At 45.3% G+C, this 25,680-nt stretch overlaps 1 protein-coding gene across 2 annotated transcripts in view; it reads left to right on the top strand.

Moving 5' to 3' along the window:
• The first annotated feature begins 24,622 nt into the window (after positions 1 to 24,622).
• The window catches only part of LOC115782318 (polypeptide N-acetylgalactosaminyltransferase 18-like), a 213,830-nt gene continuing 212,772 nt past the window's right edge, over positions 24,623 to 25,680 (top strand). For both annotated transcript variants that reach the window (XM_030732430.1, XM_030732431.1), the window contains exon 1: positions 24,623 to 25,124. In XM_030732430.1, coding sequence (XP_030588290.1) covers positions 24,881 to 25,124 — 244 coding nt within the window. In that variant the 5' untranslated portion in view covers positions 24,623 to 24,880. The remainder of the gene's footprint in view (positions 25,125 to 25,680) is intronic.

A 25,680-nucleotide genomic window follows, 5' to 3' on the forward strand; every position in this document is an offset into this window, starting at 1 on the left:
AGACACTGGAGGCCGACCGCGGGGCATGCGGCGGCGGAGAAGGGCGACCCCGGGCTCTGGTGGGGAACCCTCGGGTGACGTGGAGCGCTCGGACTGAGCAGAGACCCCCACCGGCTCGGACTGAGCGGGACCCCCTGGCTCGGAGCGCTCGGACTGAGCGGAGACCCCCATCGGCTCGGACTGAGCGGGACCCTCGTGCGCGGAGCGCTCGGACTGAGCGGAGACCCCCATCGGCTCGGACTGAGCGGGACCCTCTGGCGCGGAGCGCTCGGACTGAGCGGAGACCCCCATCGGCTCGGACTGAGCGGGACCCTCTGGCGCGGAGCGCTCGGACTGAGCGGAGACCCCCATCGGCTCGGACTGAGCGGGGCCCTCTGGCGCGGAGCGCTCGGACTGAGCGGAGACCCCCATCGGCTCGGACTGAGCGGGGCCCTCTGGCGCGGCGCGCTCGGACTGAGCGGAGACCCCCATCGGCTCGGACTGAGCGGGACCCTCTGGCGCGGAGCGCTCGGACTGAGCGGAGACCCCCATCGGCTCGGACTGAGCGGGACCCTCTGGCGCGGAGCGCTCGGACTGAGCGGGACCCTCTGGCGCGGAGCGCTCGGACTGAGCGGAGACCCCCATCGGCTCGGACTGAGCGGGACCCTCTGGCGCGGAGCGCTCGGACTGAGCGGAGACCCCCATCGGCTCGGACTGAGCGGGACCCCCTGGCTCGGACTGAGCGGAGACCCCCATCGGCTTGGAGTGAGCTGAGCCCATGGGCTGAACGGGGCCTACATAGTGAGGCACCGGATGCGTAGGCTGGGACCGCGGAACAGGGCACACTGCTGCTTTATTGAGCAGCAGGGGCTGCTCGAGGAATAGCCGAGGTGCAGGGGGCTGCGTGGAAGCAGGCCGGGAGACGACTGGCTGCGTGGAAGCAGGCCGGGAGACGACTGGCTGCGTGGAAGCAGGCCGGGAGACGACTGGCTGCGTGGAAGCAGGCCGGGAGACGACTGGCTGCGTGGAAGCAGGCCGGGAGACGACTGGCTGCGTGGAAGCAGGCCGGGAGACGACTGGCTGCGTGGAAGCAGGCCGGGAGACGACTGGCTGCGTGGAAGCAGGCCGGGAGACGACTGGCTGCGTGGAAGCAGGCCGGGAGACGACTGGCTGCGTGGAAGCAGGCCGGGAGACGACTGGCTGCGTGGAAGCAGGCCGGGAGCCAGAGAGAGCGGGCTGTGAGCTAGGGAGATCTGGCTGCGTGGAAACAGACCGCGAGCGAGAGAGATCTGGCTGCGTGGAAACAGACCGAGAGCTAGGGAGATCTGGCTGCGTGGAAACAGACCGAGAGCTAGGGAGATCTGGCTGCGTGGAAACAGACCGAGAGCTAGGGAGATCTGGCTGCGTGGAAACAGACCGAGAGCTAGGGAGATCTGGCTGCGTGGAAACAGACCGAGAGCTAGGGAGATCTGGCTGCGTGGAAACAGACCGAGAGCTAGGTAGATCTGGCTGCGTGGAGACAGACCGAGAGCTAGGGAGATCTGGCTGCGTGGAGACAGACCGAGAGCTAGGGAGATCTGGCTGCGTGGAGACAGACCGAGAGCTCGCTGACACTGGGGCCTGAGAGGGAGCTGACACTACTGGAGCTACAGAAGGAGCAGGAGCTGAGGGAACTGGGACCAAAACCGAAGGAACTAAGACAGGGGCTGAGGGAACTGACTGAGAGGGCACTGAAACAGCTGACACTGGGGACCGAGGAAGAGTTACTGGAGCTGACTGAAGGCGAGGGAGAGCGACTGGAGCTAGAGCTGACTGAGACCCTGCTGCTGCAGCTAACACAGAAAACCGATGCGAAGGCTTGGACCTGGTTGCCCCCACCCGCGGAACAGGAACGGGTGCAGAGGTCAGCCCGTCCGTGGCTGCCCCCACCCGCGGAACAGGAACGGGTGCAGAGGTCAGCCCGTCCGTGGCTGCCCCCACCCGCGGAACAGGTACGGGTGCAGAGGTCAGCCCGTCCGTGGCTGCCCCCACCCGCGGAACAGGTACGGGTGCAGAGGTCAGCCCGTCCGTGGCTGCCCCCACCCGCGGAACAGGTACGGGTGCAGAGGTCAGCCCGTCCGTGGCTGCCCCCACCCGCGGAACAGGTACGGGTGCAGAGGTCAGCCCGTCCGTGGCTGCCCCCACCCGCGGAACAGGTACGGGTGCAGGGGGAGCTGGAGCCAAGGGAGCGGGAGCAGGGTGAGCAGAGGGAGCTGGAGCTAACTGAGGGGTCTGAGACTGCGACTGAGGAGGAGCTGGAGCTAACTGAGGGGTCTGAGACTGCGACTGAGGAGGAGCTGGAGCTAACTGAGGGGTCTGAGACTGCGACTGAGGAGGAGCTGGAGCTAACTGAGGGGTCTGAGACTGCGACTGAGGAGGAGCTGGAGCTGACTGCGTGGAAGCAGCCTGAGGCACAGCTGACTGGGGAGACTGAGACACAGCTGACACCGGGCACTGAGAATGCGCTGACACTGGGGACTGAGAATGAGCTGACACTGGGGACTGCTGTAGGTGAAGGGTGGAGGTTAAGAAATCCTGCACTAACCCATGCAGAGAGCCAAATAACCAAGGGTAATCATCGACTAGCCCTTGCAGCTGGGCCGTGAGCTGTTGCTGTTCCTGCTCACATGGGTCAGCCAGAAGGTCCATAACCAGTGAATCCACCCAACGGATAATGGTCTGCTTTGCCACCTCAGGGAGGGGAAAGGCAGGGGGGTGACGGGAATAATTGTCCGCAGGCATAGTAGCGTTGAAGCCAGTGTTACTCACGGAAACGGAGGATTGGGTGTGAAGTGGTGAAGCGGTCCGCGGCGTTATACCGCTCGGGTCTCGGGGTGCCTTCCGCCGTTGCTGCCGGGAACTCCCTCTCCTCCGCGGCTGCCGAGGAAGGGAGGGATCAGCGAAAGGGGAGGCAGGTGAGTGACGATGACGGGGACTGTTCAAAGCCGCCGGGCCCCCCAGCGCTAGACGAGTGCCGTCGAAAAAATTGGAGCCGGAGGGGGTTTTGTAATGGTCGCGTCGTTCTGTCATGGCCGGGGAGGAAACGGACGAGGAAGGACTCACATGAAGGACTCCAGAAGCAAACATAACTAAAAAGGGGATTTATTTCAACGGGGAGACACAAATACAAAAACCTTGGAAGGGAGGCACGGGGAGACGAAGGGCAGGCACAGGGAACACAGGAACATGCGGGCACAAAACATCAACGACGCGACAGAGAACAAATGAAAACTGAGGGCTAAAATACACAATGGGTAATCAGGGCAAGAGGAAACAGCAGGGAACAACAGGTGAGGCAAATGAAACTAATTACACAGGGGAAGCAAAGCTAAACACAAAGCACAAGGAAATCACATTGGCAAAATAAAACAGGAAGTGATAAACCAAGGAACACGCAGACAAGTCACAACACTGGGAACATGACAAACATACAGGGAGGACAAACTCAGGAAATAAATTAACACAAAACGCTGGGCCAACGGCCCAGGACATGACACTCATGACAGTCCGTTAGCACTAATTAGCACGTATCTGTGTCTGTGCATTGCACCGATGCTGTTCCTAAATGCAGCTTGCTAACCAGGCTAGCTAACATTAGAAAATTAGCACACCACCCTTTCTTTTAAACATGGTCAGTTTGAGCTCCTAAAAACTAGTGGGTGATGTCACGATGGCTGTGTCCATCTTTCATATACAGTCTCTGTTTTTTTTCCAAATGAGTCAAATCACAACCTGAGTTATAAAAAGTACAAACCAGACTTACTTCAGGTCGTATCTCAAACCAAGCAGCTATAATCCAGCACAAAGTATAATAACGATGCTATTAAAACCCAAATTATTTTCTAAAACAGAAAAAAGGAAGGATCATGCTGCTGGTCATCAGATTAGTATTACACTGGCCCACTCTAACCTGCCAGCACCCTCAGATTCATTTAGCCTTTCTTTTCTTTTCATGTCATATCTTTTGTCATTTCCTAAATCAGATTCTCCGTCTTCTCTTTCTTTCATATTTCGCTTCTTTGATTGATTGTCTGTCTCATTCTTGCGACATCTACTCTCACACTGAGTTTTCAACAAGATGAGGACTGAATTTTCTCTTTACACTTTGGCAGCACCAATTTTCCTCTCCGATGAGATGATGTGGAAGTAATTGCACATTTTCTCCCTCTCGCTGTGTGAATGTAATGCTTGGCTGGAATAGCCAATAGGTTGCAAGGAGAAATGATTGCCTTCAATCTCTTCAAACAAGCCCGAGTTATATAAAAGTTCCCCTGATCAACATTCAGAGAAACTTAATTTCTGGTGCATCTCATGATGGACAGAGAGAACTTCTCAAAGCTCTAAAGTAATAAAAAGAGCAGCCTGCGAACTCTCTCGTAATAAAGAGGGAGTTTTGTATCCTCTTAACTCTTCCCATAAATCTTCCACTCTTATAAGATTTTACATTGATTCACTGAGAGGTGAGAAAGGCTGTTCTTAATTTTATTGATTTATAATTCTGTAGTTATTTGTCAACTTTAATTACTCATTTTCTTTTTATATTGTTGCCATTAAAAAGCAGTTTTTGGATGCTCTTCTTTTAACCTTTGATAGTTTTTAGGTGATCTCGATGATTCTCCAGGTTGAATAAAGCTTATAATGACTCATTACACTAAAGTAGAACACAGATGTGTGTTTGGCTGTTTATTTTCACATTTATATTCGTTTAATTTTTTATGGTTAGAAACAAGGTTTAATATGAAGCTATTATGTATTTTATCTTAGGCAGTAATCCAGCACTTCACTGTGACATTTCCACAGAGCTGAAGGACTAAAAAGGTTTTTCTTGGTTTTCCTCTCGTCTGTTGTGTCCAGCGAGTTACTTCTTCTCTTCTTCTGTGACTTTTTTTTGTCCATTTTGCACCATACTAGCATACTGCACACTTAGTTACAATTTTTGCAGTAACTAAATCCACATAACTGTCCAAGTTTATAGAAACATTCTTCAGGGGAGTCCACACAATGAGAAATGAGCTGTGACTGCTGGAGAGTGGAGAGTGGAGCTTTTCCCACCTTGGAGGCAAGTGACCGATGATGGGGCAGTAAGTACATTAGAGGGTTGCCTACCAGCAGAGGCTGGGATGTCCTCTAGTGACCAACCATCAGCTACAAAGCAACAGATGACAGATCACTTCTTTATATATGGAAAACAAAGTTCACCAAATATTCTGTTGGTACAGAGTACAGAGTCTTTATTCCCTCTGAGCATCTTGGGAACTGAAGCTCCAGAGGATTACTTTGATTTCCCCCAAACAAAAGGGAAATTCTCCTGTGTGCTTTTACTTTTATCTCTTTGATTTCTTTGTAACTTTATTGGTGCAGCTCCCCACAGTGGTCCAAGTTTCTCATGTGGGACCTTGGGAAATGTAATTGCCCAGGCCTGGTCTATAGTCTTCATTACTAGTTTGTATTCTTTATGATGTTCATTTTGTAAAGTACACTCACATTTAGTCACGTTTTTCAAACACAGCATGGGGTGTCCTCGATTTCTCAAAAGATGGCAACGAGACTTCAAAGCAGGAACCATAAACCTGCGGGTGGCTGACTCACTCTTTCACATCAACACATTTCAACAAGTTAAAACTGTAATGCTGATCGGCGCCACTGCACACTGTAAATAAATAAATAAAGATCCTAACTGAATGATGAAACCTCAGCAGGATGTTCTAGTCCTCCCTTGCTGGCTGCCAGTAGCCTAAATAACAGTCGTGCTGTGAGCTGTGTTCCAGCTCTTGTGTTGTCAGCCATAGATTGTGCAGATCAAAGAGCTGCGGCTCTCTCATAGAGATGCTACAAAGGGATTACTTACCGCTCACTCGCCTCTGTAACATAAGAGTCGGGCTGACGGCGGCTTTGTTGGTGGACGGCGTAATCCAACACACATCAGACATGCTCGACAAAAACAACAACACTAAAAAACAGAGTCATTCTTGGCTTTCAGTGTGCATCTACACACAGTCCACACACACACACACACACACACACACACACACACACACACACACACACACACACACACACACACACACACACACACACACACACACACACACACACCATTCCTAACAAAATTATACAAAACGAGAAAGAAAAACAAAAATGCTGTTAGCCTTTTAAAAAAAATAACTTCCACCAAAGCTCCTGTCAGTTTTCACCTTGACTCAAAAATAAATTCTGCTCTTTATTTCTATAAAGATCCGTTTCCAGATCCCAGCGTTACTTCAGAAACATTTGAATTGTTTTATCTGTAAATCTGTAAATCGTTCTTTGCAGCTTTAAACATCAGTTCTTTCTTCATTAGATTAATGATGAGGGTATTTAGGTGTTTTCTTTTAATATCGTCATTTAAATCAACACCATAGTTACAGAACAACTGAAAAACATTTGTAAAGTTGTGAACTGTACCTTTTTTTTCCCCATAAATAATGCTGCTTCCTTGCAACTCCCGTTTCTTCTTCATCTGCCTGGAAATACTTTAGTTTTCTCCCATTGTCACTGAGTAGCTACAGGAATTATTTTATTGGCATGAAAGCTGACCTGTTAGATTTTCCTCTTCAGCTTTTCTCACCTGCGCTGCACCAGCTCCAAACCTGTGTGTCCCTGACACGTTCCCACTAAATAACGGTCTCTCTGCTCCTTGTTGGGGCTGCCATGGCATTAATTGATTTCTTTGACCCTGTAGACACAAGCCTGGCTCATGCTGTCCCCGGTGACCAGGCAATATACTCCATTCTCATTGTGGCACCAGTCTTGCTATGATTGCAAAGCAGTCTAGGAGGCGAGGACCCAAATGCAGTCACAGTTGAAGCTTACAAGACACATAAGGAAAGATGTGCTTTCAGGAAACACTGAATAACCCAAATTCAAAAGCTTCCTAACACTTACTCACAAATCTGGTCTTAAGGAACTATGTGGCTTTGATAATGTCCTCAGAACCCAAAAGATCTAGTGCCAGTGTCCCAGCACCAGACAGCATTTTTGGTTCTTCTGATCTGATCCATGACCTGCATCACTGCTGATGTCTCCATGGTAGCTGTATAACAGCTATTTGTGATAACAGCAATAAAGGAGCCAAAGAAGAGCTTTAGGAGTGACAAGGGGAGAAAGAGACAGATGGGATGAGAAGGAGTTTTATGGTTAACTCAGTCAACCTTTCTATGAGGCTCTAAAGTGCATTTCTTCTGACTCATAATGACTGCAAAAGACAGAGCCTGGGGAACTAAACAAAGGACTCTCAGGTGTCTGATGGAGAATGAAGACGAAGAAAGAAAAGAGTTGTGCATTCATGTGTGTGTAATGGAGATAGAAATAAAGAGATAAAGAAAAAGAAAAAGGAGTCCCATGTGCAGCATTTCTCACAAAGCACGAGGACTGTCAGCAGGAAGTCGTGGTTGGATGAGACAGTTCGTCTGCAGGGAGACTGTGAAGAGAGAAAAGGAAAAGCCAGTGGGACCTGCACTGAGCTCAGCCAGTTGTGACACACTCAGAATGAAATTCATTACACTGAAATCCGTCATGCAAATGAGGCAGAGGTCAGCCGGGGCCCTCGGCAGCGCACATTTGAGATTCTGCACTCCAGAGAGAGTTGGTTTGACATTCCCAGTGGGTCTTCTTTGGGCATAATTTGTTGAAGTGCATGTTAACAGGGGGCTGTGACCACATGTCCCCTCACTTTTCACTCTGACTACATAATGTACCAACAAGTCGTCCAGAATGAACAATCATAGGTCTCAGTGTGAAGGTGAAGCAGGTGTATGTTGTTGATTGGATACGTTCTCCTCCTGATGAGACTACAGCACACAAACAACCTCAAGTTTGGGTTGTTGTGGTTACAATTAAATCAACACAAAGTCAAGAAAAAACTGCCGGACCAAGAAAATAGCATTTGTCCAATGTTTGGTTGACCCACCCATCTACCCTGACCTTTTCCTGTGTGAGCTCTGTGGCGCAATAATTCAACATGTCCTCCAATGCAGCCTGTGCAGCCCTGAAATGCGACCTATATGAGCCTTTCCAAAATGAGCGCTCCTGCCTGCAGCTTTGTGTGGTCACGTATGTGGGTAATGTTTCTGTAGCTCAGGAGGTCGCGCAGGTATCTATTAATAGGAAGGTTGATGGTTCAATCCCAGGCTGAAGGACTTGTATGAATGAGCAATGATGTCTAAAATGCTTTTAGCGCTCAAGTGTTTATAAAAAAAAGTTTATTTATTTGTTGCTTTAACTTTTCTGGTTGCATCTGATGCCATTTAGTCCGTAGACTTCGGAGAAAATGCATATTTACGTATTTTTTCAGGATTTGCTGGAGAAACGCAAACACATGATCCACACGCTTCTGTCTACAACCGTTTTTGTCACTACAACCACCAGGCACCAACTGTTATTAATGATGAGAAATCATCTTTATTAAAGACAACAGAAGGTGCTCCACAGGGTTATGTTCTTGGACAACTTCTTTTCAGTTTATATGTAAATAACCTTTCACAGTTTTGTGCTGAGAGTACAGTTGTATCTAAAAGAATTACTATGTTTTTCACTCAGTTTACAGGGATTATTGGTCCTCAATAATAGCAAATAAGTTCAAGATTAATCAGCAATCCACTGAAAATGTTTCAGAGGTCATGTGAGCCTTTTGGCCAGATTCCCATTTAAAAGTTTAAATTTAAAAAATGGTAACAAAAGCAAAGAACCTTCATAAACTCGTGCACATTTAGGCATGTTAGAGATGTTTAAAACTCTGTGACTGTTTCACAGTTTCGTTTTTGTGTTGCTCGTAAACGGCGCTCACAAACTTTTATGCATTCAGGAGAAAAAATTTGGACAAGAAGGTGATAAGACTGCATCATTGCCATGTTTTTAAGAAATGAAATAGTCACGTTTAATTTGTTAATTTTGTTTTTCATCTTAAACTACTTTGTACTGCTTATATAATTAGGATTCACTGTTACACAAAGACCTTCAACAGGAGCGTCCAAAAGGAACTGATGTCATTACATAAATCCTCAGTCAGCAGTTTTCTGTTCTGTCACATCAACATGTGGAGTTGCTTTCACTCATAATTCAAAATATATCCTGACTAGAACCATTAAAAACTCTAATTAAAAACGTTTATTTGAAGAGGGCCCATCATGTAGCCATGAATGTGCCGCTGACTATTTTATGGTGCTTCACTGGAAAACTGTTTGTTTTCATATTTAAAAAGGAGTGAAGGGTCATAATGAGCATTTGGGCCATCATCCATCATCTACACATGGGATGGATTTTCATTTTAATATTGGCTTGAGGTGTTGGTAGTGCTGGGCTAAAGCTCCTGATAGCATGTTTTTGGTTGTGAGTTTTAGGAGACAAAATTAATACTTGCATCAGCAGCTTCTTCTGCTTGAATGGCGTGTCTACCAATGGCTCGTGGAAGCTGAGGCAACAGTGTGAACTGCTTTGGTCCTCCATCTCTGCCCTGGCAGTGAGAAGAAGCAGCTGGTGAGACAGAGTACCACGGTGAGAACGTCTGTCTGCCTCCGCCCTCGGCAAACACAAGATTTAGGAGTGACCGTGACTCCGTAGGACATTGTCTCCTAATGGCAGCTCTGAGTTACTGTTGTTCTTTCAATTCAGCCTCTTCATTTTACACACTTTGCAGCAGTTTTTAAGATGATGAGTTTAGTAAGGAAATCTGGCTTCAGTTTTGTCTGCAATGATCAGATGATCAGCCATTAGCTGAGCCTGTAAGAAACTGCAAACTGCTGAAAAGGACTGAGAGAAGCACCTTAGCTATTTACTGAGCTACGGCATTAAAGACGAGTTAAGAACAAACTTCTGTTTCTTATATAACCCTGTTTGAGACCACTGTGAACCTACTCTTTCATGAAGGAAACTGATTGGCCCAATATTTGCAAATGTTGTTGGGGAAGCAGAAAATGCATTTATAGATTGCCAATAGGGCACAAATCATTTTGGAATATCAAAGTTGATAAAACTGCATGTGTCTAAAGGGGGGGATCCAAAAAAACACTTATTTGAGCTCCAGTCCACTGACAAATACTATTAAAGCAGTTTAGGCAGTGAATCACATTTTTATTTTACTTAAATATATCCATGAATTTGGAAACAATCAGATTTTAAATTATCATTAAAGTGAGCGTATCGTGCTCATTTCCAGCTCCATAATCTGATTTTTGGACCCAGTTAGCCTGACTTTGTATGATTCACGTTTCAAAATAATGTTTTTTCACCTTACATTGATTCAGACCCTACCTGAAACAAGCCATTTTAGGTCTTCTGCCTTTCTTCTAATTGGCTGTACTCTGCAAACAGAAGGTTTGAGCAGCAGAGTCACTGTGTCTGTATGGCTATGGCAGATGCATGGTGCCTTCATACCTGCATTCCTGCCACAACCAAGAAAAGCCAGTGAGGACTCTGAGCTCCAACATGGTTGAAATCTTTAAAACAACCAGCTGGACTTAGTTTGATGATGTGGCACATACTGCCCTGTTGATGCAGCATGGACTGCCTGTGGTGTTACTACATATGTTGCACAAACAAAATTTCCACCCTAATGTGTTCCCAAGGAGATTTTGTGGGGGAATAGCAATAAACTTCCACCTTTATTAGGTTCTTCTTCTTTTGGCTGCTCCCTTTAGGTGGATCATCTTCCTCCATCTCACACTATCCCAGCATCCTCCTCTGCCACACCAACCTGGCATCTTCAGCATCCTCCACTATCCTCTGCACATATCCAAACCATCTCATCCTTGCCTCATTTTGTCTCCCAACTGCTTGAGCTGAGCTGTTCCTCTGATGGATTCATTTCTAATATTACGACACAGCACTTATCAGGAGAGTTGTCATCAATTTTGTTTTGACTAGAAATTTTTACTAGTACTGGAAAAATTTCACATCTCTTGTGACTGATAGAAAAATGGAGGACACAATCCATTGTGGGTTCTTTTAAAATATGAAGCTTTGTGTTAGTGAAAGATGCAACGAGTGGGAGCATATGTCTCTGAATCTAATTAAAATGACATACAGTAGAGAGATGTGTTGAATCATGCTTTTTCCTCTCAGTGGGAATTAAGCTGCACTGTAACACTTCACTGGATGTTTTGACAGCTGAATGTAGAACAAGATTATGTTTTTGTAACAATGTTTTGAAATTCTCTTATTTTGTCATAGATTAGTCTGTGTATGCACAGCTTTCTACAATGGCCTTCGCCATGTTTGGGCACACACAAAAGCTTTTCTGAATCAGAATCAGAGGATGACTTATTTTATCTGACAAGTGAGAAACATAATAATTGTGAATGAAATATAGGTATGTACAAATGGCTACAGGGTGGCATAATCTCAAAGTTAACAAAGGAAAGGCAGAACGACATAGTGCTGTGCCATATGTACCCAATATATATATATATATATATATATATATATATATATATATATATAGAGAGAGAGAGAGAGAGAGAGAGAGAGAGAGAGAGATACAAAAGATTGTAGGGCTTCACCACAAACAAAGCCATTGTCCGTAGACAGTATAAGTATTGGAGTACCAGCACTCTTCCCAGACTGGGCTTTGGATGGATGGTGGTAGATTCTTAGCAGGAAGCTTGCAAAGCTTGACAGCTCTTGGGAGGAAGTAGATTTAGTTCTGCAGCTCCCAGGGGGAAACAGGCTTCTGGGGTGGGCTTGAGTGGCAGCAATCCAGCTAGTTTTTTGTTTCATGCAGCTTCTTCATGGGAGCCATTTGACAGGAAATCACCTGCTCAGCGGTGCAGACAATGTGCTGTAGCTAAGGTTTAGCTTGTAAAGAAGCACAGAGCCAGACTTGGATGGAAGATGCTTCTTTTATTGACGTACTGCTGGAAGTCTGACTGTTTGGGAAACTTTAACTGGCCTCAGGGTGGAGATACTTTGGTGTGCATTCTAGATTAGAAAGGGATGTTCTTTACCCGGTGAACGATGCAGAGGAGCCATTTCCAAACTTAAGACTGCTGCAGTTCCAAACCTTTAATCACAAGGCTGACAAAGTATTTCCTCCTTTGCATTTCATTGATTAATGTTGATTTAATTTACTTGTTGAAGTACTTCCAGCACTTGCTCCATTTTATTTCTATTTATTGATGAAATACATGTTGGGGATCAGAGAAGTGAAGAATAACATGTATCTACTATGGAGGCCATTTGGCTTGCATAATTAGAATAGAATAGAATAGAACTTTATTGTCATTATACATACAACGAAATTAATCATTATACAACAAATTATATAACGACATTCTGTCATAATATAACAAAATTGGGTTTGGAACAACCATCCAGAGAAGAACAGACAAGACTAACATAGGGGAGATGGGTGTCTGCAGCCGCTGCCATTTTTCACTGGCGCCGCCGCTACAATCAGTCCCCGGAAAAGGAAAACAAACGCATATCATGGGGTAGTTAGGTTAAAAAAAAAGTCAAAAAAAGGGTCCAAAAAAACCACCTTAGCAAAGCATATTTGCACATTTAATGCCAGGATAGCAATATGGTGGGTAAGGGAGGGGCAGGAGGGGATGCAGGCGGAGACGAGAGGGTGGGGGCATTGTGGAGCCAGATGCAAGCTCCTAGCCAAAACAGTTCGCTGATAGTGATGGAAGTTCGTCAGCGGCCGTGGTACACCAGATCCAGCTTCACAAATCACAGAGAGGGCTGAGGGGAAGAGCGACCATCACACATTGTCCTGGAGAGATATGATTACCAGCCCAAGGCCGGCTAGGGAGCCGAATTCCTGATAATGCAGATGTTGTTTTGGAACAGGCTGCTTGTTTTTTTTCCAACAGCCTAATTATTGCTTCCTTTAAAATAATAACTCTTTCACTGCACCAAGCTTTTTGACTATTAACCAAATTATTAGCGTGAACTTGCAAATTACTGTGGGTCATTATTCTTTGGTTACCAACCTGACTTATATCACAGATTTCAAAGGTGTAACGAGAAATAACTGATTCTGCAGTTACCTGTAGTCCAAAGGATCCCTGATCAGCAGCTTTATTTGACTTTTCTCATTTTCATTTCCATTTCTTAGCGACGTAGCAGCCAGCTCACTGTTTTTGGAGAAGAAAAAGCTGTGATTAAATGGGTCTGCATTTCTGATGGTTCACTGTCTGCTGTCAGACTGCTGTCCTTTATTACTTTTCACTGGATAGATACACAAACAAATAAAATATAAAATATAACCAGGCCTGACACAAACAGTCAGATTAACCTTAAGTGGCAAGAATGATGATGTATGGTTAGGAGGCCAGGCAGGGTTAGAAGGAAGGTCAGAAGGCATAAGCATAGAAATGTTTAGATCTCTGTGTTGAGCTAGAAGATTGCTGTCATGAAGCATTTGATGGTGGTCATAAAGTGTTATACAGCAGTTACTAAATAGTGAGTTTAGAAATAGTTTTGTTAATGTATGAGCTCAAATAAGGTGAAGTGGAGGTGTTCGGGGTGTAGAGGGAAAGGAAGTGGTCCCTGTGGAGCACGGCCCAAAGCATTTCATTCCAAAAACTCTATTTTTGCTCTCAGCTGTCAGAGGGTGCAGGGATGATTTGGTAACCTGTTAATGGAGAGTTACAAGGCTTCTCTCACAGTCTGTCTGTGCAGTATTTGAGAAAAAGTGGTGACGACAGCACTGCTCATGGAAGCCTGATTCATAATAGTTAAAAGGCAATGATGGCCACCGCTGTGCCGCTAGTCACATTATATTCAGTGTAGCCACCACATCACATCAGAGCAGATTAGGAGGCGAGAATGGATGGACAGAGGACGGGTGCAGGTAAGCGCAGTATGGCTTTAGTGCAGAGAAGCGTGAAGGATGGCACACCCATACTAATGCACATCATAAAGCTGTAATGCCCTGCTCCACACAGCATCACTGCATACACACAGATGAATGTATATACATGCACGGTCATGGTGTGACAGGCGTAAAAGCCAGCTGTCTGCCTCTAATAGGTTCTCGTGGAATAAAGCTTTCTTGCACAACAGTTCCTGAAGGGAAAAATGGGAAGAAACCAAGTATGGAATGATAGGAAGGGTGTGAGGAATATAACAGCAAAAGGGTAAAAACTAGGTGGACTTTACTGAGTATTTTTTGGGATTTACTTTATTAAGTAGAAGAAAAAGAAATCCCCACACTCAAACATTTTAGCGATGGTAGCTGCTGGATTTTAGGCATGGCAGCATTTATCAGTTCGTTGGGCCACAGGTTGGTCCAACATTTTCACAAAGAGTGGATGGCTTACAATACAACGCTGTGCACCCATTATGGTTTGCATTAATAAATCCTACAGAATTTAGCACCACAACTAGGTCAAAAAAATATCTGAATTTCAACTAAGTGGATTGCCACAAAATTCTGTAGCTGTTTGGTGCCCAAAGGATGAACACTGACCTTTGGATTCACAGTAAAACATCCTGTGATGTGTGAATTTCCCTGACGGGATCTTCCTAAAGGGATTAATAAAGTTTTATCTAATCTAATCTAATCTCTAACTATTCTCACTACATGTTGCATTATAGCATCTGCTATATGTCATGTGCCTTGCACAACAACAGGGAGACCAAACTTTGTATTCAGCGTTAGTATAACCAAAACAGTTTGGACATGATGAACCAATCAATACCAGATACTTGTTGCCTAGCTAGCCTAGGAGGCTAACCACCCCTGTGGACAGTAAATGTTAGATTCCAAATGATGGATGGATGGACAGACGGAGGATGGACGGAGGATGGATTGATGGACAGACAGATGGATGGATGGAGGGACGGATGGATGGATGGAGGGACGGATGGACGGATGGACGGACGGAGGATGGATGGATTGATGGATGGATGGATGGATGGATGGATAGATGGATTGATGGATGGATGGTTGGATGGATGGATGGACGGACGGAGGATGGATGGATTGATGGATGGATGGATGGATGGATGGATAGATGGATTGATGGATGGATGGGTGGATGGATGGATGGATGGACGGACGGACAGATTAATGAATGGACTGATGATTGGATGGATGGACGGATGGAGCTATAAGTTCTACAGGAAAGCTTGTGCATGGATAAAAGTACAGCTGTCATCACATTTGCTAAAAGCACCTCTGCAAATTGCTTCAATTTATTGAATGATTTTTCAATTTGAAGTCCAAATTGTAGAAAATGTGCAGATGAATTCTGAGCACAGTCTAATTTGAGAGCAGTTAATCGCTCAAACAGGAGTCCGAACGCTTCATTTTATAAATTTAAGATCAAGCAGTAACCATTTAAGAAGACCGGGCCATGTCTGTATGTGTGTGGAGATGAAGAGAGCAATGAATTATTAAAAAATAAACCCGAGGCCCTGTCCTCATGGTCTCATTGCCTCTGTGCTCATCAGTGCAGGTCAGCATGACTGCTAGAGTTAATGAGGGTTAAAAGCTTGTGTATTTGTACCACTGTGTAATTCTCCAGGAACAATCAACCACACCTTCCTGCCATGCAGAAAGGTGTGGTTGATTGGTCAAAATGGCTGCAGCCTTTTGGCACATGTGCTATGATTCACTGTGACCTACTGAACTATTGTGGAAGGAAAGACATGAGAAACATTTGGCCACGTTGGAGCTTCTAGTACGGCATTAGTCAGCCAGCTAAAAGTGAGCCAGAAAACTGAGTGGGCTTTCAGCATATATTACTGCAGCTTACTGCAAAAATTTAACACAACTGAGCAGTTACAATCTCAGTTGTGTTATGAGAGCATCAAAAAGATCTGTGATGTTTTAGAATGGAAACAGTGTTACTGTAGCTCTGTGTACAGTCACCCGGGAGTTTTTGGTGCAGCAGTCACTCAACAACCAATCAGGGAATACACATTTTCCACTTGAGACCAGTGGTTGTCAGATGGTCAGCGACTGCTCTCCAGGCTTGTGTATGTGTATTGTAGATATTACTAACCTTGTTTATCTGTCCATCCATCCATCCATCCATCTATCCATCCATCCATCCATCCATCCATTCTCTTCCGCTTATCCGGGGCCGGGTTGCAGGGGCAGGAGCCTAAGCAGAGAAGCCCAGGCTTCCCTCTCCCCAGCCACCTCCTCCAGCTCATCCGGAGGGACCCCAAGGCGTTCCCAGGCCAGCCGAGAGATATAATCTCCCCAGCGTGTCCTGGGTCTACCACGGGGCCTCCTCCCAGTGGGACATGCCCGGAACACCTCACCCAAGAGTCGGCCAGGAGGCATCCTAATCAGATGCCCGAGCCACCTCAACTGGCTCCTTTTGATCTTTCCTAATTATGGCTCGTTTGGAGAAATGTAACAGCCACCTCAGGAATGTTTGAAAAACCAGCAACTTTCGTTCAGCTAAAAGTGACTCTTTGGATACATGAAGACTACAAACGCAGTTAGACCACAGACACGTCCCACAGTCCGAGGCTGCTGCCAAACTACAGACACATTTCCTCCTCAGGTCATAACAGGCATGATGAGAAATGAGGGCAGTCATTAATTTTTTTATCTTTCAAAATTAAGAACATGTCTCAGTGACCCCAGAGCTTTTAGCAGTATATGCTACATGCAGATAACTCAGGATATGTCTGTTAAGACCGGTGAGTTACCTGCATGTATGTGGTCCAGGTGTTTGTCCAACACCTGAATGAAAACATTCAGGTGTTGGACAAACATGGACATCAAACAGTTTGAACAGCTGACCTCATTTCAGCCATAAACCTGTGAACTAAAACAGCCATTTACTGAGTGCAAGTCCCCACACTGCAAACTGTGTGAGGGGTTCAGGGTCACATGACCAGAGGGTATACAAGTCTGATAGTTATAAATAAAAACATGGAACACTGGACACACAGACACACAGTCAAGACTGCAACATTGTTACACCGTATGTTCGAAGGTCTGCACATGTTACTCTGCAGATTGTCTTCTTATTATATTGCAGTATATTTTCTCAACAATCTAATGTGACTGCAGTGGATCTGACGAAGACAGTAACACAGTAAACTTCAACAAGGTGTCCTTTAATGTCCTTCACAGCAGTAACTCTGCACACTGAAAAATGCTGCGACACATTGCATTTAAATGAGACCCAGTGAGAGTTGGGACACTCGCTGCCATAAACCGGGTGTCACCACACTTATATCAGAGTGTGTATCTGTGAGATGCCGGCAGCGAACGGCAGCGGGGAATGAGAACCAGCTGACACAAAGAATTTACTATATTCAAATAGTTATAAGACAAATTCCTATTCACACAGAGCATCGTTTAGACTGGGCAGACAAAGTGTGACAGTCTCATTAACCTCTATCACAGCACAAGACCAGTTGTGGTTGCCCAGTTGCCCCGGGCAGTCACATTTGGACTACTGTCAGGTCCTCTGTGCAGCCTGGTTGTTCCTGTTGGCAACTACAGTTTCTATTTCCCTGGTGCAGAATCTCTGCCAAGGCAAACGACAGCTCTGCTGCCTCATCTGATACCTAAAACAAGGGATGAATTCATAACTACTTTCTCGACTGTAAAAGAGCAAAACAAACTGTACCAACATTCATGTCCTGACAGATGACAAATTAAAGGAAAAAGGAAAGTGTCCTAGTAAAATCAGAGCTACCACGTGTCACCACATGGAGGGCTCAGTAATTATTCACTGTTAAACTGAATGAACCGTTACTTGGTTCAACCAGCTGCACATCCCTGCAGGAGTCATTGGCTCAGGTTTTTCCTTTATCACTTAGCTGTATTTGCAGAAATGTGCACAAAATTACAAACATCTATAGTCCCTGTTTTATATCACTCCAAATATTTCAGCTTTAATCTGCTGTGAGAGTCTGATCGTTGTTAGCAGTACTAGATGCTGTGGTTGGACGCTCAAACGACTTTAGTCCTCCCTGAAAGATGGTCTGTGTACACACACACACACACACACACACACACACACACACACACACACACACACACACACACACACACACACACAGAACAAGTGACCTGATGAACACAGACTATTAAACATCTATGAGGTACCGACAGACTCAATGAGACACTAAGATGGTGGCAAGAGAACAAAGCAGTGAAGTAAAAACACAGAAAAGTACAACAGGAATGAAATTTCAAAATAAAACAGGAAGTGAACTGTAAGGGTGACAAGAATAAACTCACAATCCAGAATCAGTGAGATAAAAAAAATGATGAAAAAGAGGAGAAAAAACCTTCAATGACCCAAAAAACAGAGAAACTAAAATTTTAGAGCAGAGACCAAAGGATGAAATATAATAACCTGATATTTGAAGATTCATATCTCACTGCTTTTACACAGGCTAAGATAAATGAGGCTTTTAATGTTTTGTGGCACAGATCGCTGCTGCTTAATGAATGTGTTATTTGAACCCTGTTTAAGTAACAAAGCAGCCGTGTGATTACAAAGCTGTGTGTATCCAGTGTTCTGGTCACTGATCTGTTCTGAGATCAGTTTGTCTTAATATACAGAACAATGACAGAGAGCCTGGCTGCACACAGACCACATCTGTTCAGCTTCCTATAATGTAAGAAGTCTGTTTCCAACTTTTAGAGGCAGCTTTGATAACCAGCCCCGTTACAGCTCAATAAACAGGTGAGAATCAACCGCACACGATGGAGACAGAATAAAAGTTCAGAAGGTTCACGGTGAGAGAAGTTCTGCAGGTGAAAACAGACAAAGGGGGAGAGCAAGAGGCAACGTCAGCAGGCGGGCTTTGGGAAGTGAATTTGAGCCTGAGTGCACCACAGGAGAGCAGCAGTGAGCGAGGAACATGTTAGTCAAAAGGTTCCCTAAAGTTGAAGGGAAGCAGTTTAAAGAGAAGGGCATGTTGGAAGTGCTTCAGGTTAGGATGAAGGAACTTTATCTGTATGCACTTCACTCAAACACAGACACACCTGCCTGAAGCATCACCGCTCACAGTGTGTTCTGCACAGGTCTAAATAAATAAGAAAAAAAACAAGTGCAGAGTTCATTCATGAAAACAGGAAGCTCCATTTTTATTTAAAACCTGTTTTCTTCACTGTGCATTATGATCGTCTCAGTAAAACTGCAGTTGGTGCTCTGATTTAGTTAAAAAAATAATAAAAGCAACAAAAAAACATGAAACCTTGAAAAAACTTTTTTCAGATTTAAAGTTTTTTAAAGCAGTTAAAAAGCACTTAGTTCATATTTCATACACAAAGAAATGGATATTTCTTCCAGTGTAATATTTGATATTCTTTAAGGCTGGGGAAAACTTCAGAAACCTGCCAATAAGCAGCTCATTAATATGCATTAACGAGCATGTTTAAGATATACCAGCCAGAGTTTCAGACCCCCGATGCTGCCAAAGTTTGAGCCTGACCTCGCTGATTAGCTGCGTCACACATGCACTGCAGCCCTGAGCTGATGGATGCATATGTGAGAACGCAAAATGTCAAATGCAAATCACCGAGATCGCAGATATAATTTTGATTCTGAGGGCCGCCTGGTATGAAGCACAGTTCCTGCACAGACCTGGTATGAAGCACAGTTCCTGCACAGACTCTGCTTCTATAGGCCGAGCAGGTATTCCAACACAAGTTTTATTGTTTTTATTCACCTGAGAGAAAAGTTCACTGTTAAATGTGTTTTTCAGAGAGAAGGGGGCGTGGCCATGCAGACTGCAGGGAGCATCACGATTCCTCATTTAGGATTCGGCTTCACTAACAAACAGCTTCCATGTGAGGAGCTAAAGACGTGCTGCAGCTTCTGAAATGAAGTCTCAGAATCACTGGATGCTGTTTAACGATGGAGCTTTTATTATTTATTTACATACATATTACACACAGCGTTTCACCCCTGTACAGCACGCACACATGCAGGCATTAAGATGTGAACAGCAATCCCCCGACACTAGCTGCTAAATATTTTTATTGTGCATTGCTGTCCAGTTCTCTTTGCCATTCATCTCTGCTGATTGTGCCATTAGCTTGCAGCACCGGGGGCCGGCTCCTCATCCTGCCTGTCAGAGCAAACACTTGTCAACACAGAGGACTTTTCAATTGATCCACCCGTGAGCTGATTTAATTAAGCCCTTGTAGCACTCGGGCATGCTCCCACATAATCAGCTCTATATTGTTGAAGCAGCTTGGAGAGATGACACCCCCCCCCGATATCAAACCGAGATTCCAAAAGGCTCCGAACAGTATGTGCAGTATGTCAGAGAGATCTCTGTGCTGTCCATGACCTGGCCTGTCTTTGCAGCCACTTCCTGTGTTACCCAGTAAAACACAATCTTATCTGGGCAGAATCCATAAATAAATTCATTCCCCTCAGGGGTGATTCAAGGTGTGAATTCTTTGCCTCCATCATGTGGGTCAGCGTGTGACTCGGGGCTGAATCACCTGGAGACAGCTGGTGTCAGGGCACCGCCTCTGTTCAGTGAAAAGACCAGTTTCCAGATTTAGTTTGAAATGGCTCAGATTCGATTAAGCAAGTCTGAGGACGTACTTCTCTACGGGAAAACTATGGATTGTTCTCCGAGCATTCCTCCCAGAAGGCCAGTTTGTTCCATCACAACACAAACCTGCTCGGGACTGTCGTGAAGAAAACAACGAAGAGCCCAACCCGCACAGACCTCAATCAACAGTCCAGGGGTCACGTGCCAGAGCAGGTCATGGAGGATCAACCTTTTCAACTCACACTGCCCAAAGCATCAGCTGGCAAAAACACTGCTGCAGGGACAGCCTACTCAGTGTTAGGAGAGTGGTTTTTAGTGTTGTGGTGGTTGAGATTATTAGTGACCTAATCATCGTGAACCCAGTGTGAAGTGCAGTGGCAGCAGGTCCATGTGGTTTAAAGTGGTTACTGTTGTCCTTTCAACATTTAAAACACTGCAGACTTAAAAACATCTACGACTGATGTTATAATTACATTTCAGGCTTAAGCTCTCCACGAGGCAACGATGGCTCAGAAATCAGATTTTATCAAACAACTTTAATACGAGTTGAAAACGCCTCGGGGGCAGGGGGGGGGGGGCAGGCCTGTGTGATCCTGCAGCAGTGAAGGTGCCCGGGGACTCATCACTGTCCGTGCCGGCGTCGTCCCGAGGACACACCCACACGCTTTCTGATGAAACTGAGACGTGGAAGTTTTTTTGATACCTGACTGATCTGAGGATGCTCATCAGGTTCGCTTCACCAGTTGTCTGCATGCGTTACAGGAGGACAAAGACTGCACCATTTTAGTGGGTTTTTCCTGGTTTTCCATGCTCCGAGCTGAGACATCAGTGATATTTTGCCTTCTTTTTTGGCTAAAATGAGGGATAAGAAATAAAAGAGATGCAGACAGGCTGACAGACAGCCAGTCAGACAAGATTGAAAGCAGCACAGACCAGGGAGCCTTAATATTTCAGATCTAATGCATTATTTATACCCTCGGCAAGTCAGCTGAATCTGCCAGAGTGCTCTTGGGTGAATGGTGAGTTTTCGATTCAGTGCCACGTGTGTGTGTGTGTGTGTGTGTGTGTGTGTGTGTGTGTGTGTGTGTGTGTGTGTGTGTGTGTGTGTGTGTGTGTGTGTGTGTGTGTGTGTGTGCGATTGGCGAAGCAGTGGATGAAAGACAAAGATAAAAGCTGGAGCCTAGAGGCCCTAACTGTGAGATCCATCTGCTGCTGGTGTGAAACTCTGAAGTTCTTTTAGCTCTCAGGTACAGCAGCCCTGGGTGGTCGCCGATCAGATGTGTGTGTGTGCGCGTGTGTGTGTTCATAAAGAGTGATGCAGATGAGAGGCCTCTGAATAAACCAGCTGCTGGCAGCAAAGTCATGATGGTATTCTTCTTATTTACTGTGCATATGTAGACATCACTGACGCTGGAGAAGAATTCCTTGGATGGAGACAGTTAGCTCTCCGTTCTCTGTCACGGTAATAAAATCATACAGTTCATTAAACTAAAAACACCACCAACTAAAATAAAGAGAGAACTCATAACTCAGTGCAACACTGAGGCCCTTTTTAATGAAGGCACACGTGCACGTACATGCACATTTGAAAGCTAAGTGTCAGATCACAGCTTCTGCAAACATAAGTGTTCAAATATGAATTCAGTCTGAAGCTGTTCACCATGAATGGAAAACAGTGAAACGCGAAACAGCCCAGTAACTGATGACTTTGTAAAACAGTGTAACGATGCTTAAAAACAAAGCAACCTTTAACCCCTGCAGATCACACACACTGAGGCCCAGAAGGTGTGTGAGATTTTATCACATCTTCCTCCATAATCTGCTCGTTCACTTACGTGAAATGTGAGAATTACCTGAACTGTCCGATTACCTCTGAGCCTCTGAGCTGTGCGTAAAAATGCTGAAACAGTTACTGCAGTACTTTAGTGAAAAAGTAAAGATAAAAGTTTCCACTTCAATCACATTTTGATTGAAAACCTTCTGTGAGGGTTTTTACAAACTTACAATAAGTGGATCATCGTCCAAAAACTAACCTGTGTAACAATAACATGTTAAAAAGCTGTGGCACATCATTAAGAATAAAAGAGGCCGTGACAGGATGCATCAAGTATGAATGGGAAACTCTCTGACTTTTAAAACCAGTTCTAAACACAGTGTTGTTAGAAGAAGAGGTGATGCAACAGAGTGGTTAACAATTCAGTATAAGCTGTAAATATCTTTAAATATTGCATTCTGCTGTATTTATATTTTACACAATATCCCATCTTGTTTGAAACAAAGCTGCATGCTGTCTTTGATATGTTAATGGACATTCACAGCAGCAGTGAAAAGTGCTAAATCAACAGTTATTCAGTGTCACTGAGGAAACCTGGAGCCAGTGCCACATCTGAGACTCTGCAATCATAAAACTGGCTGAATATGAATCAAACTGATGATGCTCATCACGAGCTTTCTAAAGAATGACACATGCAACAGTGTTTCGATGACGCCTGTTTGCAGCAGAATGTAACTAAAACTAACACAAAGTGGAGTGTGTGAGTGCTCACTGACGTTCAGCAACAACCTCTGATGAAACAGTGCACTTTCATTTAAAACGTGCACAGAAGGACAGCGTTTAATGCAACTATTACTCTGATGGATAGAATATATATTCTTGCCTTTTCCTATGATCTGACTGAAATGTAAGAATCACTGAGCAGCATTGTCAGAATGACTGAAAAGATGGTGGAAAATACACTGATCAAAAAAATTAAAGCAACACTTTAAAAACACAACAGATCTCAAAGAAGTCCTGCTGGATATCCACACTGATATGGACTGGGTAATGAAAGGATGCTACATGATCAACATACAGAGGCTGAAAGACACCATGAAAATCAAACTGAATAAAGGATGCAGCAGGCTGGAAGATTTAGCTGAAATTTCACTGCAGCGACTCAAAATGGTGCTCAGTAGTTTGTGTGGCCCCCACATGCTTGTATCCACGCCTTCTGAGCTCCCAATGAGACGATGGATGGTGTCCTGAAGGATCTCCTCCAAGATCTGGACCAGGGCATCACTGAGCTCAGTCTGAGGTGCAGCCCTGCAGCATCAGATGGACCGAAACATAATGTCTCAGAGGAGTTCTGTTCATCCTCCATCCAGAAATTTTACAGCTGTAACCCACAAACATAGATACCTGCTAATAAATGCTCAGAGACTTTAAAATAGCTGAGATTCACATATTTGATTGCTGAAGTTGGATATGGTAACATGGTAACATGGGAGAGTTTCACTTGCTTTGAGAGCCGACCTCTGGTGGCCACTAAAGGAACTGCATTTTTGGCACGGATTCATTTTCCAGTCTCAGGATTTACCTTTTGGAAAAACAGTTTACAATAAAATGTTGTTTGTGTAGTAGGAGTACATATCAGAGTACTACATGTCAGAGTACTACATATCAGATTTGTCATCCTAATTTAATTTCAGAGTTTCTCGCTCACAGAAGGAAAAACATGTCATTTGTTGTGCTGATTAAAGGATATAATTTTGATATTTTGCATATAAAATCCTGGATGATTTTAGAGTGTTTACTGTTGTTGAGTTACTACATGCCTTTGTGTTTTTGCTTGTTTGCGGCACATTTATTCATGTATATAGAGATACACATTTTTTTAATAACTGTTTTGCAGCCGATAAACATTAATTTACATCAATGTAAATATGATATTGTAATCGGGAAGGATCCGTTTTTACCAATGCACCTGAGCCACATGTCAGTTTACCTCCTACAGTGAAAATGTCTTAGTGAACATTTCTTTAATAAAATAGGAGCGATGTTTAGTTAATCAGCCCGTTCTCCTGTCACCTGTAGGCTCTGAGCGTCACACACACACCTGCAGCTCTTTGCTTAAACGGACCTTTTTCGTTTCAATTACCTGACCACGCCGATCCGTCACCGTTTGGGTCGATGCACTTGAGCTTCCTCGCATTCCTCTCCTCCCCTCCGCCCTCCTCTGCGTGCTCCAGCTGTGAGGGGGCGGGCAGACTCCAGCAAACCCCGCCCCCTCCCCTCCTATTGGGCTGTAGCAGGGCTAGAAGCCGGTGGGTTGGAGGGGGGTGGGGGGTGCGTTGCGGCTCACAGCTTTGCGGCTCGACTCGCCGGTCGCTCAGCAGGGACTCTCGTTTTTGGATTCATATCTGAATATTATTCGTAGGGCAGCGGAAAGCGTTTAAAGCCTCCGGAGGACCTGGAAACGCCTCAGCTGAGCGCGCAGAGGCGGACCGAGTCCACAGCAGCGCAGCGCTGTAGTTACATTTGGACACATTTTCTCGAGTGCGTCCTCTCCTCGAATCCACCTGCCCGCGCGCGTCGGCAACAGGGAGCCCATGGAGGGATGTCGCGATGCTGTGCACAAGGAGAACTAAAACTTTGGTGTCGACATGCGTGATCTTGAGCGGGATGACCAACATCGTGTGCCTCCTGTACGTCGGTTGGATCACCAACTACGTGGCCAACAGCGGTCCCAAAGTTGCGGAGAGCGGCGGCGAGGCGGAGAGAAAGTTGGAGGAGGACAGTAAAGGTGAAACCCTGAGGATTATCGAGAGGCTGGACCGGCTGGAGAGCGTCGTCAACGAGCACATTAAAGGTCAGAGCAGCCGCCGTTTGTACGGTGAAAGTTTGGACTCATCCAAAGCGGCTTTAGGGTACATCAGAGGGATGCCGGTGGGATGAGCCTCCGGGGAAAGCCGGCTCACTTTCAGTTTAGAAGCACCGGAGAGCCATAAAGCAGCGACTCCTAAACAGTAACTAGTTAATGTGCATTAATATTTTCTGCTGTTGCTTAATTAACTCTGCAGCTTCTTCAAAGGGAGTTTCTTTTTTTCAATGATGTAACGCGGGACGGCAGGACGTTAAAGAGTTAACCAACAGATTAGCGGGTGATGGAAATATTTGAACCCCGTTTATCCAGCACGTGTTTCAGATTAAAGTTCCAGCACCACCTGTGCACCCTCAGTGCTCCAACCATTTCACTGCGCTACATCCTGCTTCTTGGAGACCGCTGCAGTAGAGTCAGGTGGAGTTAGCAGATCAGTCAGTGCCTTTTAAATGCTGTAGAAATGATCCAGCGCAATATAATGTGTTAGATGTGCTACCGATGAGCTCATTAATAAATTACATTAATTAATTAATGAACAGAAGAC

Source organism: Archocentrus centrarchus, chromosome 6 (genome assembly GCF_007364275.1).
Source record: "Archocentrus centrarchus isolate MPI-CPG fArcCen1 chromosome 6, fArcCen1, whole genome shotgun sequence".
In the NCBI taxonomy this organism is placed as follows: Eukaryota; Metazoa; Chordata; class Actinopteri; order Cichliformes; family Cichlidae; genus Archocentrus; species Archocentrus centrarchus.